Raw genomic sequence first — 15,953 nt, 5'->3', positions numbered from 1 at the left:
CATGTTAGGACTATATATTTATTGAATTCCTTCCATTTGGCAAGGTAACGGTATCCATGGCATTGCCTTCCATGTAGGGTTCCTTGCAATTTAGCTGTAATAATCAAACCGTTGAGGGAGGAGCGATTCAATAGAGAGATATTATCTCACTTTCGAGGGACGCTTCAAGTGACCAGTCCAATGGCCAAGATTATCTCAGTTGATCCGGCGGTTGATGTGCCACAAGGGCTTCATTTTATTGACATGAATGAAATGCATCACTAATTGGTTTGGGTGGTTTAGTATGTCTTCCTCTTCAGCAAGGTTTACGACTCTGAGTCCTGTGAATAATTAGGGGGCGTTCAATTTCAGAGTTAAAGTAACTTTGATTTTGATTTTGATTGTGAAAAAAGACAAATGAGATGGTATTATAAATTTGACTTGGGAAAAGTGTGTTTTTGTTGTTTAGTGGGTAGAGTTAAAATCAAAATCACGATTTTAAAATCAGTTTCAAATTTCAAACGGGGCCTTAATATCCACGATTGGAAGAGTTTACTCCTTAGTGAACTGACTTATTTCAAACTGGATTAATTGGGACATTAACGCTATGAATCGGTTCAAACGTGAATTAATCGGGAACATCCATGATTGTAAGAGTTTTGCTCCTTAGAGTTCCAGATAACAGGAGCTGCAGATCGAAAAAAATATATATCCTCCATGTTTTAAGAAATAATTAATTGGTATCGAATAACTATTTTGATTCATCTAGAGTCTGTCTAACACGATAACAAGTCACAGTGATACATTGGCATTTTAAGCTCAAGTGTTTTGTACTTCAATTCTAAGTATTTAGGATTTTTAGTACTCGTAATTAGTACAAGAGTATTTCTTTTACTTTCAGTTCAAATATTTAATATTTGGTACAGTTGATCACAAATAGCAAAAAATGCTAAGCATTTGAACTAAATCACTAGACACTTAAAATAAAGTCCCAAGTGTGTCACCCTAGCACTATGTGACGTTAGAATTTCCTATAATATATTAAACTTGGGTCATGGAATAATAATTAATTAATTATTGAAAGCGTAGGGGTGACTATGAATAAATGACATTCTTTAGGTGCCAATTTTCAACTGAACAAAAATTTGGAGGGCCAAAGCACAATTTTTCCGTCAACAACAGCGTCTCGCTCAGTAGCCCGAAGGGGGGGGGGGGGGGGGGGGGGGGACTGGTGAGTCCAGCTCTCTTGATGCAAAGGAGTTCCAGAACGCACAGAGAGAGAGAGAGAGAGAGAGAGAGAGAGAGATGGAAGCGTATCGAGAGACGGAGGAAGAGGACGAGGAACGGCGCCGCCAGAGGAAGCTCGAGGAGGCTCTCGAAGTCAAGTCGCTTCGCCGCATCATCAGTGCCTATCTCAAGTATGCAAATCCTCCTCCTCCTCTCGCTCTTCTCAATCCTCTTCCCTGTTCTTAATCGGCGAGCTTTTATGCGAAAGGTCGTAGCTTTTCCCATTGTCTTTTGTTCGATTTGATCGATTTGCAGCATTGATTGGTAGTCCTCAGAATGCTCTTTCTTGTGCAATCAGCTCTCTGCTTTCTCAGTGAAGTTGGAATTTTTTTTTTCAAGCTCCGTGTGAGCAAATTAATTAACTAGGAGTTCTGAAATTGCGAAAAGTTGGCTGCTTGATTGTGCCTCCGTCACTGAGAAGTGAACTCATTGACTTGTTCCGTGGGATGAAAACTCGGAGCTTTTCATTTAAAGGCGTCGGTTTTATGAGCTGGTGATATCTTATAGAGTACTTGCACATTTAAGCTTTATTTCGAATTGTACATACGTGAAAACAATTGTTGATTTTCACGAGCTTTTGAATTGTTTGGAAGGCACTAAGTTGAAATGACTGAAAGCCTGAAACTTCGTTTGGACTAGTGATTGTGGTTGCGACATTGTATAACCAGTTCTGCATCGCTAGCAATCAGGTTGAAATATTCACGTCTGCAACCTAAAATTTGTTGTCAAATTATGGTTTTGAAATTGTTTGCCAAACGCTGATTCTACTTAACAATGATGAAGAAGTATCTATGATGTCCCCTTCCGTATTTCCAATTGCATTCCTAATGCTGAAAGTTTGATAAGAAGCATGTTAAGTAGTTATTTGAGTTTTAAAGATGAATTAAGCAGGTGATGTATTTTGTTTGAGTTGCAGGATTTTCAGTGTTGCAGTTTCCAGTAGTGATTGCTTATCACAATATATGAAAATATTGTCTTTGCAGTTTAGTTTTATCGACTCTTTTCCGCCCCTTTTAAGTGAAGTCTTTCCCCCCTTATTGTCAAATACCTTAACATGTTGCATTTCCAGTCATGCATTAATTTTATGTATGGACTTATAGTTATCCTGATGCTGCTGATGAGGATGTGAGGCGATGGGAAAGGTCTTACAGAAAGCTCCCACCTGCTCACAAGGTACATCCTTTACAAAGTTGTGGAAGTTTTTCGTGTTAGTTATTTCTTTGATATGAGAACATTTTGTCATTACTGGTTATTGGAACTCGAGTTGTTCAAAATACATGCTTCTTTCTTAATATCTTTTTATAATGCTTTTGCAGGCAGTACTGTCGCACTATCCTCAGAAGTTTCGTAAATTGAGACAGTATGTTCACTATCACATGTATTCCATAGCTTACAATTATTTTTTTAACTGAGCTTTGAGAATTAGTTTTATTGAAATTGAGATCTTTTCATCTACGCATGGAGCGTGATGTCACATCAGCTATTCAAATTAAATTACTTTATGTGTTATGATTTTCACATTTGGAAGTGCTTGCAATGAACTACACTTTTGGAGGCACTAGGCTAAGAGAGGTGGAATGCATCTTTATGGCTTCTTCCATATCTCGTATGAGATAGGTCGTTCACAACTCGTACTGGCTATTTGTGTTATACAGAGATGAATGCATAAGTTTAATAGTCAGGTTTTGCTGGCTTTATAACATGTAGCAATATTTGAAGTGTAATTACTATATGGCTACATCTTTCTAGACCTTAACTAGTTGTATTCTTGATTTTGTAGGTGTATTGCCGCGAACTCATACTTCATCTTTAGCATGCTTCAGGTAAGTTGCATGGCTCAATTTCCTTAATTATTACTTCTGTTATTTTTTCTCTATCGCCCAGACTCACAAAAGCATTTCATGAAAATGCTGGCCAAACATGTGCAGTAGTCCAGTTTTCTGGATTTGTATTGTATAACATCATTTTCTTTCTGACAGCATTCTGACCAGATGACCCAACTCATAAATATGGTTTCATTTTATTCACCTCTTGTCCACATTTACATGGCAGGCATTTGAACCACCACTGGATATGAGCCAGGATGTTGACATTACAGAGCATGAACACCATGATATGCCACATGACCACCAGTTTTCATCTGAGAGGAATATTTGCTGTGCTCAGACTGCTTCAACAAGTGGAAATGCGGGTTCATGTGAATGCACTGAACCAGTTCATAGGGATGAGAACGATTCAATTCACACTTCAACCAAAAGAATGACTAGTTCTCAGGTTTTCTAAACATTACATTGTAAAAAAGTTTCTGAGTTGAATCATTTCTTCTGTGTACTAGGTCTCACCTTATAAGGTTTGCTTTGCTCAGAAATTTGATTTCTGAAATTGCAGGAGGAAAAGAGAGAGAATGTATCTGAAGCGGGGAATTCTTCTTCAGAGGCAGAACCCTACAAAGAAAGATGCAAACATAACAGTAATGAAGTTGCCGAATCAAATGGAAATGTATAACATTTGTTCGTCTCGACCTGCATTCTCTGTTCCTTAACAAACTTTGGCTTTCTGAAACTGGTCCTTTAGAAGTTTAGTTTAGTTTAGTTCAAACTGAATTTCATGCGCATGCTTTAGGATTTCAACCTCTCTCTCTCTCTCTCTCTCTCTCTCTCTCTCTCTCTCTTTCCCTCCCTCCTTCCCTATCTCCTGGCCAGAGACATTTATGTACTGAAAGCCGTATCTTGCTGACTCATGTATTTTCAGGGTCCTTCATCGCCTGGCGACTGGTTGTCTCCTTCATTGCAATTGGATGTTCCATTGGTTGACGTTGACAAGGTATGGAATTATACATCCCCCTACGTTGGCTATTCTAATGTCAGCTAGTACATTTTCTAAAATACTTTTGGTGATTAATATATGGATGAAATGAAGTTTTAAAATGTAACGACGTAGTTGTTGTAGATATGGCTATGAATAGATCTAAGCATTTGTTTGGTTTTTGAGTAAAATAACTTACTCAATCCAATTCAACTCTATTATTCACAAATTCAACAACACAATCATTACTTTATTATCTTTTTCTCTAATTTAATAATAAATTCTCTCACAAACTTTTTTTCTAACCATTTTTATAATCAATTTTTTAATAATAAATTTTCCATCTACTTTCACATCTATATATACATACATTAATATATTTATCAAAACTTGCAATCATTGCATAAAATCAAGTTAAGTCGGATCATTGTCCAACTCGAAAACCAAACAGAAGCTAAGAATTCTGCCTTTAATATAAACATCTACAGAGCTAGTTAATGCGGTCGGTATTTAAAAGGATTTAATGAGCATTTCTTTCTTGATTGGGGATTGAATGATCCGTCAATCATATCAGCCTGAGAACCATAAAACCTTTTGATTTATTGTACAGTATTATCATTGGAGTACCAATCAAAAGATCCTTGAGGAAAGCTGGATCATCTAGATCTAGGGCCAAGGGTTGGAAAATAATCCGGACCTGTTGAATTCTTGAGATTATGAAATGAAACAACATTGTCATGCCTCTTCAAAACTCTGTACATTGTATCTCAACTGAAAGATGTCACTGTTAGTCTGTTACCATTGTATCATCTGGAAAACTCACTTGCTTTGCCTCTAAATTCTGTACTGCTTGTCTTTTCCTTTTTCTTCTCTACATGAGGACAGGTTCTTACTGTCTTTGCAAATCTCTTTGCAGGTCCGTTGTATTATAAGGAACATAGTTAGAGATTGGGCAGCTGAGGTGCATGAAACGCTGTTTTCTCTGAGATTTTACATTTCGACAAATCTTTCTTTGGATATCATGGCATGCTCATTTTCTTTTTTTATTGTTGGTACAGGGCAAGAAAGAACGTGATGAATGCTATAAGCCTATTCTTGAGGAGCTTGATGCACTCTTCCCTAACCGCTCTGAGGAAAGGTATATTATCTTTATCCAGTCATGCAATATTGTCTTCCTTTATTTTAGCACAAAGAGTTTGCTCTGTTACTCCTCACTTGACAAATGTTATATTCTCATGTTGCATAAGTCGCATCATCCTACGAAGTAGTTGATAACCTGTTTTATTATTTTTTATATGTTGAACAGCCCTCCTGCCTGTTTAGTTCCTGGGGCGGGTCTTGGGAGGCTAGCTTTAGAGATATCGTCTATGGGTATGTCAGTACAACTCTTTAACCGGTTAATCTTATGCCAGTTGTCAATACTCCAGACTGCTAATGCTTGTCACTTTCTGTTTCAGGTTTTATTAGTCAGGGAAATGAATTTTCATACTACATGATGATCTGCTCGAATTTTGTCCTCAATCAGTGAGTTCCTACCAATTTGTTTGAAAATAGCTGTTCTGATTGTTGAAATGTAGAGTGATATGGCCATTTCTGATATCAAAATGTGATTGAATTAGTACTCAAACTGCTGAAGAGTGGACAATCCACCCCTGGATCCACAGCAATTGCAATTCACTTTCTGAGAGTGATCAGCTTCATCCTGTCTCAATTCCAGATATTCATCCAGCGAGGTAATGCTTCTATGGCATCTTTCCCTTGCTCTTAGTAATTCTAGGAGAATATTATTGGTTTCCACGAATTAAGTTGCACAGGGAAAAATTAATTGTTCTCAAATATGCTGTGCTTCAGTTGTGGCTGTGACATTGTTTATATGGGGGAAGTGCACTTGTCTGATGTTAACGTGAGGAAGCGTAGCGCTCACAGATTTTCCTCAGAGATGGTTCTTGTTTGCTAATATGCATTGCAGAATATGAAATTCGAGGGAAGGTGAAGGTATTATAAGATTCTATTGACTTATGGATTTATCTGCTTGCAGTGCAGGGATTACGGAAGGGTTCTCTATGTGTGGTGGCGACTTTGTCGAGGTCTATAGTGAACCAAGCCAATTAGGTAAGGGCAGAATTGTATGCATATGTTGTATATATGCATTCTTTTTGCTATACATTTTTGGGCAAGTTGGAAATTGCGAAGCCAGCCCATTGACAAGAAAGAGTAAACCCATGCTGCGCAGGAGCTTGGGATGTAGTGGTGACCTGTTTTTTCATCGACACTGCCCACAACATCATTGAGTACATCGAAATCATATCAAGAATTCTCAAAGATGGGGGAGTGAGTCTAATAATTTAATTGGAAGTGCTTTTTCTCAATTTTATTCTTAGGCTATGCTTTTGAATTTGGATATAACTGATATAATTTGAGTATGCAGGTTTGGATAAATTTGGGTCCCCTTCTTTATCACTTTGCTGACATGCATGGCCAAGAAGATGTAAGTATGAATATTTTCAACGTCTACTATTCATGCATCTGTTCTCAGATATCCACAAGATTCGAGTGATTAAATGGATCACTTAATCATATCTTTCCTCTTGTTCATCTTTTCAATGAGCGCTACTTCATACTGTAGGACATGTCCATCGAATTGAGTTTGGAGGATGTGAAGAGGGTCGCTCTGCATTATGGTTTTGTGCTTGAGGTATGTCTTGGTTTCATCTTTTATCAAGCTTCCATGAGAAGGTAAACCATCGCTTGTGGTTCAGTTAACCTTTTCTTTTTCTTCTTTATGCAGAAAGAGAAGACCATTGAGACTACTTACACAACCAATCCGAGGTCCATGATGCAGGCAAGCCTCTAACTCTAACTAGTAGTTTTCTATAATTGCACCATTATCTTTTAACGATAGGCCAAAGATCTTACCGGCTTCGACTTTTCTGAAGTTCCCCAGCAGTTCCTCGGATCTTATCATGAAAAATTGTTTCAATATTTGCAGAACCGATATTTTGCGGCTTTTTGGACAATGAGAAAGAAGCCAGTAGAAATGAATCATTCTGCATCCTAAATGCCTTGCATTGGTCTTCCTTCTCCGATTGATTTCCCGCCTTTAGGTGTATTATTTCAATTCATGTGAAAGTTATAGCACTTGGTCTTATCTGATATGACACCACATGCACTATTCCTTCATGGTATAGGAATTATCTACATTGCTGCCCTTTATCAGGACGATCTGTGTGTGAGTGAATTTGGATTCCGTCACTTGATTTAGCTAAATGATGTGAATAATCAAGTCTTCAGTTTTGATCCATTACTAGTGTCCCGGGGTGTTTGGTTCTATAGTTTATGAGCGCGAGTTATGGAGTGTTTCCTCTGCAAAATAGACACAGCAGCAAATACAGATATAACTCCCGCGCAATTTTGAAAACAACACTGATAACCTCAAAGGTTGCTTCAAGATCTGATCTTTATGTTTGCTTAGTTTGGGCTATTTAACACCAAGCTTTATCCAATCACTACTAATTAATGCCGGCCTCCATATCGATCAGTCCAAAGAGTTTGCGAAGTCGATCACAAAGACTTCATGTCACTTTCCTGGAGCCTCACTAGAGCTTCATTCTGGTATTGAATTGGAATCAGCTCGATCTTTGGATAGACCTTGTGCTTGACACAGAAGCTGAGCATCGCTGTGTCAGCTCCGTCCTTCTGGCCACCAACTTTCCTGAAACAGTACTCTTCATGCTGCATGGAACCTCAAATCATGCTTGCTTATTGATGAACTTAGATGCTGCAAGAAGAGATCATAGAGAAAGTGAAATTGTTTTTCAGTCCTTCTAACATCGATAGATGTACCGATGAGAAAGTCAAGAGGAGTCAGTTTCACTTCACTCGGGAATTCAACTGGAACTGTACAGTTCCAGTTCCAGGTGTGGGTCGAACGGATGATCACCCGATGAGAATAAGATTGGGCTTCAACAGTTGCGTCTCTATGATGAAGTCCAGGGATTTCGAGAGCACATGCATATGAGAATTTGCTCGGGGGTTCATAATCGAAACCAAAAGCACGTTGAGAAACTCTACTGCCAGAGCTGATTTTTTTTACAAGTCGTAATGTTACATTCATCTGCTGTTTGTCGGACAAGAGGACAAGCCATCAGCTCCGAGCGGCTTCAGGGCATTGTCTTTGTGATCAGAACAGTGGCTTTGTCAAACTTCATGGCCATGTGATCGAGCCTGCCAAGACCAATCACTCATCGCGGTGTGTCACCGAGGCCAGGCTTGGCATTCATCTTGTGGCATGTCAATGGCCAGGTGTAAACCGCGCTCCCAGCACACAGCAGCAGAGCAGCTAGTTCTTGCTATCTTGAACCTTTCAATAATAAATTTCCATTTTTTTTAAAAAAAATTTTGATAGGTTCAATTATAAATTTCTAATATCTCATTGCAGTACTGCCCTTATGTTCATAGTTGTTCCTTAACTTATGGAACTCCAAGCCATCAACATTTGGGAATACAACGACCCTTTCGTAGTGACTTCGAATCAATAGGCCTCCTCACAGTCTCTACAAGAGTCTAAGTACGCCCGACGCTCGCCCTGGGCCCGGCATGGTCTCCGGCCTCAAATATTATGGTTTATGCTCCCACTTTCTTCACAGTTCTCACAATCTCCTGCCTGTACATCGTCGGCCTGATCATGCCAACAGTAAGGGACCTATTGGCTAAACACGCACTTTGGCTTGCTATTCATTATTTGATCCCAAGGCTGTGAGTAAAGCACGAGAAAAGCAGAGTAAATGGCATGAAAAGTCTCAATGACGGTGAAAAACCGAGGATAAGTGATACTGCGCTGATCATTGCGCCTTCTCCTACTCGGGTTGGTTTTACAATTTTACATTTTCATATATTTAAACTGGTGTCCTTTCTGATAGATTGTTTTCTTTTTTTTTCGATAATAAAAGAGGTCATAGACCGAGAAACAAAGGAAAAAAATAAAAATGAAGCTGTTACTATGCAGTGCATAGAAGCCCCGAATGTGTCACTGACTTATTGTCCCGCAATACTTGTCATTACATAGACAATCACGTAACTGAATCGAGAATATTCAGCAAAAAAAAAAAAAGAAAAAAACTGAAACGAGGATCATTATGAATATATGGTGCTAATAATCCGTATAATATAACATATCTCTCAACCGATTCGGGATCAACAGCAGCTTGATCAGAATCATTTATTTTGTATCACATATAATCGAATTTTGGATCGTCTCATGATCTCTCTTCTCGAAGGATCCCGCTTAGCATCCACAGACACAGAGGCCCGCCGTGCACATGTTCACGGTGCAGCCATGGCACCGAGCAATGCAGTCGCCAGGATGGACGCATTGCACTGGCTTCACTTCCGCTGTCACAGCACATCTACATAAACAGAGGCCTGCCTTCGTGCATTTTTTCACGGTGCAGCCACGGCACCGTGAAATGCAGTCTCTAGGACGGATGCACTGCACTGGCTTCGCCTCCGCCGCCCAGACAGCTCTTGCTTCAGAGCCATGCATCAGATTGAAACATGCTCACCAAACAACAAAAAAATAACTACTGGATCAAGGAGCTAAGACAACAATTCGAGATGGACCGACTCGACTAGAATGTGCTTATAGTATGTGCATATATACGTACATAGTGAAGTGAACACTAAAGCCACTAACAACGAAAGTTTGAACGAACTTCTGTCCATTTGTTGTTGTTCAATGATATAACGTATGACAACGTAAAATAATGTGAGTTGTTGGGGTGATATGTTCTATTTGGCTGAACAAGGGAGCTATTTGTATAGGTTAATTCCGACTGATTTAATACTAATTATATTTCCATATATTCTCAATATGTTGTAGAAAAAAATCTTAATTTTGATATCAAATTTTTCCCAAACGGGGAGAACCAAATTCGCGCCAAAATGTAATCATAATAAATCTTGTGTATAGGTACAAAGGTGATAAGCACTCATCAAACTTTCACCAAATTAAACACAATTATTTATTTATTTCATTTAAAAAAAATTAACTAATTGAAGGGCCAGTCTATGATGAGCTTAAATTATGATGGAACAAAAAATTTGGTACTGGAATTTCATCAAAGATGTTTGCTTGGCGAGAAGCCATACTCAAACCATTTGGCAAGCTACTCCAACCGATATCATTAAAAAGGAAAAAAAATAGAAAAACCCGCTACAATCGGCGTTAAATTGGTAACAACCGAGCGCTCAACGAACCACTGCTTCCGGCACAAAGGCTGAAATGGTAGAAATAGAATGCGTACTGTGAAGATAAGCGCGAGGCGATAACCTTTATCAAGCCAAAGTACAATGACCATGAAAATTGTCGGGCTCGAGCTCATAAGAAATTGATAATTACTAACAAACTGCAGAGAAGAAACCGTTTTGATCATTATAAGACCAATGCAAATGATCTATGAATCCTTGATTTGATTTGAAAGACTTTTCTACGCATTTGTACAGGAATACTATGGAGGCATGTCTACGCATTCATTTCATGAGAAAACGAAAGGATGGGAAGCTTACTATTAGAGAGAATTAAGGATAAGAATTGATATGATCTAGGATATTATGTGAAATCTTTTATATTTATGGGATGTTAATTATTGTGTAATGTTATGTTTCTATATTGGTTGTAATTCTGATCTATAAATAAGAATAATCTCCACACAATTACGTGTGTGAGTTTTGTACTAATTCTCTATATTTTTTATGGTATCAGAGCGGACAATCTTGATACTGACTGAGATTTCCAATAAGTACATTCTTTGCCGGCACGTCCGGCAACCTCAATTTTGCGCAGCACTCCATTTTCGTTTTACCTCAATTCTCTCAGGGCAACCAAGACTATTTCGATATCCCAATTCTCCAAAACCTCCTTGATTCAACATCAAGCTCTCATGCTTCCTTCCTCCTTATCCCCTTTAGACAAGCACATTCCAGAACCTCTACTATTTTTCACTCACTCCTAGTGGTCTTAACCCTCTTTCAGGGCCGCCCTCTCCTTGCAAGCCGCTCTCTCATTATGTGGCCATCTTTGCCGACTCTCTCTCTCGGTAAACTCATTAGACTGGCCTTTTCTATGTCAAGATCTAGTCTTCTATCTCCTTTCCAGAGTTGAGTTGAGCTATACTCCTCATTAATCTCTCACTGCGAACAAAGTTCCTTTATTTTCTTCTTGTGGGCCACTCCCACTACTACTCCCGAGCTCTAGCCACAATCTTATCATCTTAAGCTTCCTCTCAACGGTGTCCCTTCTCATCTTTCTTTCAGCATCTCTTTTAAGCCGCAATGGACCGGCCCATACCAAACAAGTTTCAATCACATTTCAGCTTCTCTATTTCAAGAACCATTTCGCTTACGGGGGAGTAATGCAAGTCATCACTTCATATTGGATTTTCACTGGTCTACCATTTGATTTCATTAGTCTCTCTTCACAACATGTTTCACTAAGAAAAATTCAAGCTCAACATTTGACATTTCCCATTGTGCTTGTGAGGGAGTATTGGAGAGAATCAAGGATAGGGATTGATATGATCTAGGAGATTATGATGAATCTTTTATATATATGGGATGTTAATTATTATGTAATGTTATGTTTCTATATTGGTTGTAATCCTGACCTATATGAAAGAACAATCTCCACACAATTAGTACGTGAGTTTTGTACCAATTCTCTATATTCTTCACTTAGAACAGTGCAGCATAACCCACCTACCACCGTGTAGTGGAGAATGCTTTTTGAGGGTTAAAATAACGTAGATGTAACGCTTAGCTTCGCCTTCCGCGCGCCGTAGATGCACGGTTCCGGACAAAAATCGGGTATGACTGGTGGCACTTGGTCGAGGGTCACAGATACTTCAACAATTTAACAACAATATTAAGCATTTGATAAACAATGAAAGTAGGAAAGTGGACAATCATGCAATGGAAAAGACACAATCAGCTTTTGCCCTGAAGTTGGGCTTTCCCCCTCTATAGTTAGTTACAATCCATAAAACCATGCAGATTTGGAGATAACAGACCCCATAGCAAGGATGATTTGGAGCAGCTATATACTAGTCGATGATTAATCAGGCCAAGTTACTGCCTTAGCTACGGATAAAGCGCGGGGGAATGACCCCCTTTTTGCAGAAAGCATCTGTTTTGGACTTGGCCTGCAGCTGGCGACAATATATCCGACTCATAATGTTATTCTACCGGGACGGACTCCGCACGTACTCTTATTGGATGCTTTACGGCCGGGAGGTGATCAACCCGCTGCTTTGTCCTTGCCTCGAGTAAGCTGTGTCTACGTGCCTGGGAAGTCAGTAATATTAGCTTCCGCCACTTGCTGGAGAGCGACTGAAAAGACTCGTGTAGAATTCAGCCAATTGAGAGGCCAAAAATGATAGAATTGAGAGTATGGGTAGGGCCAAAATCGCGAAGGGCTGGTATATATACCCAATTTACCACTTTGATACCATAATAGATCGAAGAATAGAGCCGGGAAAAATCTCACTTGAGCATGTGAGGTGCATTTCGTTGCATTATATGATGATGATGTACATGAGGCTATCAAAGGAAAGAAAGATCGAGGAATAATAACTATACAAAATCATATCGATAAGTATAGATATGTAAGGGCCACAAAGTGGGGCCTAAGGCAAAAGCCTCGGCCCTTAGTGGCGTTGCCCATGGGCCGTCACTGGTCTGATTCAGTAATCAGTAATAAATTTTCCTTAAGATCAGTTAATATATTTTTTTATTAAAATGGGAGATTTGAGGGGGAAAAATTCAATTGGTCTTTGATGTAAAACTCAAAGTCATCATTCTATTTAATTTGTGTAATCGAAAAATTATTACAAGAGAATAAAGATAAATATTAATATAAGGAAGGAAACTCATGTGCGGATTGGATGACTCGTTTGACATTTCATCTATCGTTAGGATTTTAGTAATTCTTCTCTAGTCCTCTGACCTTTATCATTTTATTGCTCTTTGGTGACACTGTTGGGACCTTCATACCCGGCTTTTACTTAATTTAGTTGCTCTTGTGTGGAGAGAATTTCACCCAAAGGGATTCACAAAAATGAGAATATAATGTATATGGACTGTTTTGGAAATGGTCAAATGATTCGCTTCTAAAAGTCCTTACACGATGTGACAATTATTTTTTTCCAGTAAAATCCGGAAATGTTAACTACATGCAAATTCTTAAGTTCATACACAAATAAAAGATTCACTAATACTCATTTATATATTTTGTTAAATACAATTATTTAAATCTATCCATGAAAACTCTTAAATCATGATGTGAAGGTCCTCCTTCCTCCTTCACAGCTTCCATGGCCAAACCTTTCCACTTCAAAGCATTTCTTCGGATCTCTTCTCCTCTCTCTCCATCTCCCATGACTACTTCCACACACCTCCTTATCTCTTTCCTCTCCACCAGCCCTCCTCCATCTCTTGCCCTGACCATAATTCCATTCTTCCACACCACATCCACCATCTTCGCGTTCGTTAGCTGATCCGAGAAGTGCGGGCATGCCACGATAGGCACGCACATCGCCAGGCTCTCGAGGGTCGAGTTCCATCCGCAATGAGTCACGAAGCACCCGACTGTGGGGTGGTTGAGAACCTCCACTTGTGAACACCAAGGCACTATCAGTCCTTGTTCTTGACCGTCAAGATAACCCTTCATCTTATTAGCAATGATTCCTTCGGCATTATCATTTGGCCGAATCACTAACAGGAATGGTCGATTCGTCTCGAGTAAACCTTGGAAGATCTCTCCTATCTGATCTTCATTTAAAACGACCATGCTTCCGAAGGATGCATAGACCACGGAGGAATTTGACTTAGCGTCCAGCCATTGGATATAATCCCGTCTAGAGCAGTTGAGAAGTCACAACCGAAATCCACATCTGTGCATGACTTCGTACCCTCTATATAAGCAGACGGAAGCAGGGGACCTATTGGTATCAATTATCAAACTCATGTCATCAGCCGCATCAATCGTGTGCTCCTCCAGGGCATAGAATGAGTTCAATAGAGCACATGCATTAGGATCGTCTTCTAAGATCTGGATGTGCTCGTGAAAGGTAGGTATCACGGCGGAGTGTGGATTGTTAGGTAACAGAAATGATGGCAAGTCATGGCTCTCAAAGGAGGCAACTCATCATGCAATATAATCGACTCTATAGATTGACTATAGTCACCATTGCTGCACAAACCGTTTCGACTGTCAAAGAAGCATCGATATATAGCGAATGTTGTAGCAGACTGGATGGAGAGAAAAGCCGACGGGATATGAAACCGACGGGCCACCTCTGCCGCCCAGGGAAGGAGGACAGTGTAGATCTGATCTTTATGTTTGCTTAGTTTGGGCTATTTAACGCCAAGACCAAACACCCATCGCGGCGTATCACAGGGCCAGGGTTGGCATTCATCTTGTGGCATGTCACTGGCTGGGGGTAAACCGCGCTCCCACCACACAGCAGCAGAGCAGCTAGTTCCAGCTATCTTGAACCTTTCAATAATAAATTTCCATTATTTTTATTTTTATTTTTATTTTGATAGGTTCAATAATAAATTTATAATATCTCATTGCAGTACTCACAATCTCTACAGGAGTCTAAGTACGCCCCGGCCCCAGCCCCAGCATGGCCTCCGGCCTCAAATATTACGGTTTATGCTCCCACTTTCTTCACAGTTCTCACAATCTCATGCCTGTACATCGTCGGACTTGATCATGTCAACGATAAGGGACCTATTGGCGAGGCACGCACTTTGGCTTGCTATTCATTATTTGATCCCAAGGCAGTGAGTAAAGCACGAGAAAAGCAGAGTGAATGGCATGAAAATTCTCAATGACGGCGAAAAACCAAGAATAAGTGTTACTGCACTAATCATTGCGCCTTCTCCGACTCGGATTCGTTTTTGCAATTTTACGTTTTCATATATATTTAAACTCGTGTCCTTTCTGATAGATTGTTCTTTTTTTCGATAATAAAAGAGGTAATAGACAGAGAAACAAAGGAAAATAAAAATAAAAATGAAGATGTTACTATGCGGTGCATAGAAGCGCCAAGGATGTCACTGACTTATTGTCCCGAAATATTTGTCATTACATAGACAATCACGTAACTGAAACGAGGATCATTATGAATATATGGTGCTAATAATCCGTATAATATATCCCTCAACCCATTCGGGATCAACAACAGCTTTATCAGAATTTTGTATCACATATAATCGAATTTTGGATCATCTCACGATCTCTCTCCTCGAAGGATCCCGCTTAGCATCCACAGACACAGAGGCCTGCAGTGCACATGTTCACGGTGCAGCCATGGCACCGAGCAACGCAGTCACCAGGACGGACGCACTGCACTGGCTTCACTTCCGCTGTCACAGCACATCCACATACACAGAGGCCTGCCGTGCATTCGTTCACGGTGCAGCCATGGCACCGTCAAATGCAGTCGGTAGCACGGATGCACTGCACCGGCTTCGCTTCCGCCGCCCAGGCATCTCTTGCGTCGGAGCCATGCGTCAGATTGAAACCTGCTCACCAAACAGCAAAACGATAACTACTGGATCGAGGAGCTAAGATAACAATTCGAGGTGGACCGACTCAACTAGAATGTGCTTATAGTATGTGCATATATCGTACATAGTGAAATGAACACTAAAGCCACCAACAACGAAAGTTTGAACGAACTTCTCTCCATTTGTTGTTGTTGTATGATGTACCGTATGACAACGTAAAATAATATTAGTTAGTGGTGATATGTTCTATCTGGCTGAGCAAGGGGGCTATTTATATAGGTTAATTCCAACTGATTTAATACTAATTTTAT

At 39.8% G+C, this 15,953-nt stretch overlaps 2 protein-coding genes across 3 annotated transcripts; one reads left to right on the top strand and one right to left on the bottom strand.

Moving 5' to 3' along the window:
• The first annotated feature begins 1,200 nt into the window (after positions 1-1,200).
• Positions 1,201-7,375, top strand: LOC116209398 (carnosine N-methyltransferase-like). 2 transcript variants are annotated; one of them, XM_031543029.1, is made up of 18 exons: positions 1,201-1,397; positions 2,367-2,439; positions 2,583-2,626; positions 3,047-3,089; positions 3,319-3,540; positions 3,655-3,765; positions 4,018-4,089; positions 4,988-5,032; positions 5,130-5,209; positions 5,378-5,442; positions 5,529-5,595; positions 5,691-5,804; positions 6,110-6,183; positions 6,305-6,402; positions 6,500-6,559; positions 6,698-6,766; positions 6,860-6,913; positions 7,061-7,375. In XM_031543029.1, the coding sequence occupies exons 1-18, from the start codon at positions 1,285-1,287 to the stop codon at positions 7,127-7,129; spliced, it is 1,473 nt and encodes a 490-aa protein (XP_031398889.1). In that variant the 5' UTR covers positions 1,201-1,284; the 3' UTR covers positions 7,130-7,375. The 2 variants fall into 2 exon arrangements, 1 of the variants encoding a protein (XP_031398889.1); XR_004157215.1 differs by lacking the exons at positions 6,698-6,766; positions 6,860-6,913; positions 7,061-7,375 and adding an exon at positions 5,923-6,013.
• A 5,870-nt stretch (positions 7,376-13,245) lies between these two features.
• LOC116207971 (UDP-glycosyltransferase 75C1-like) lies at positions 13,246-14,828 on the bottom strand. Its single transcript, XM_031541119.1, has 3 exons — positions 14,793-14,828; positions 14,229-14,478; positions 13,246-13,995 (listed from the first exon to the last, which is right to left on the bottom strand). The coding sequence occupies exons 1-3, from the start codon at positions 14,826-14,828 to the stop codon at positions 13,367-13,369; spliced, it is 915 nt and encodes a 304-aa protein (XP_031396979.1). The 3' UTR covers positions 13,246-13,366.
• Between the last annotated feature and the right edge of the window lie 1,125 nt (positions 14,829-15,953).

The sequence above is a fragment of the Punica granatum genome, chromosome 5, assembly GCF_007655135.1.
Source record: "Punica granatum isolate Tunisia-2019 chromosome 5, ASM765513v2, whole genome shotgun sequence".
NCBI lineage: Eukaryota > Viridiplantae > Streptophyta > Magnoliopsida > Myrtales > Lythraceae > Punica > Punica granatum.
This window is presented reverse-complemented; position numbering and strand designations above follow the sequence as displayed.

What these genes read in the sequence shown, in the direction of transcription:
- LOC116207971 (XM_031541119.1), bottom strand. Translation starts at nt 14,828, where the DNA reads ATGTACAGGCATGAGATTGTGAGAACTGTGAAGAAA. An exon ending in TTGTGAGAACTGTGAAGAAA is followed by an intron (nt 14,479 to 14,792) that starts GTGGGAGCATAA and finishes GGCGTTAAATAG; the next exon opens with CCCAAACTAAGCAAACATAA. An exon ending in CATGACTTGCCATCATTTCT is followed by an intron (nt 13,996 to 14,228) that starts GTTACCTAACAA and finishes TTCGGTTGTGAC; the next exon opens with TTCTCAACTGCTCTAGACGG.
- LOC116209398 (XM_031543029.1), top strand. Translation starts at nt 1,285, where the DNA reads ATGGAAGCGTATCGAGAGACGGAGGAAGAGGACGAGGAACGGCGCCGC. An exon ending in AAGTTTCGTAAATTGAGACA is followed by an intron (nt 2,627 to 3,046) that starts GTATGTTCACTA and finishes TTGATTTTGTAG; the next exon opens with GTGTATTGCCGCGAACTCAT. An exon ending in TCGAATTTTGTCCTCAATCA is followed by an intron (nt 5,596 to 5,690) that starts GTGAGTTCCTAC and finishes TGATTGAATTAG; the next exon opens with TACTCAAACTGCTGAAGAGT.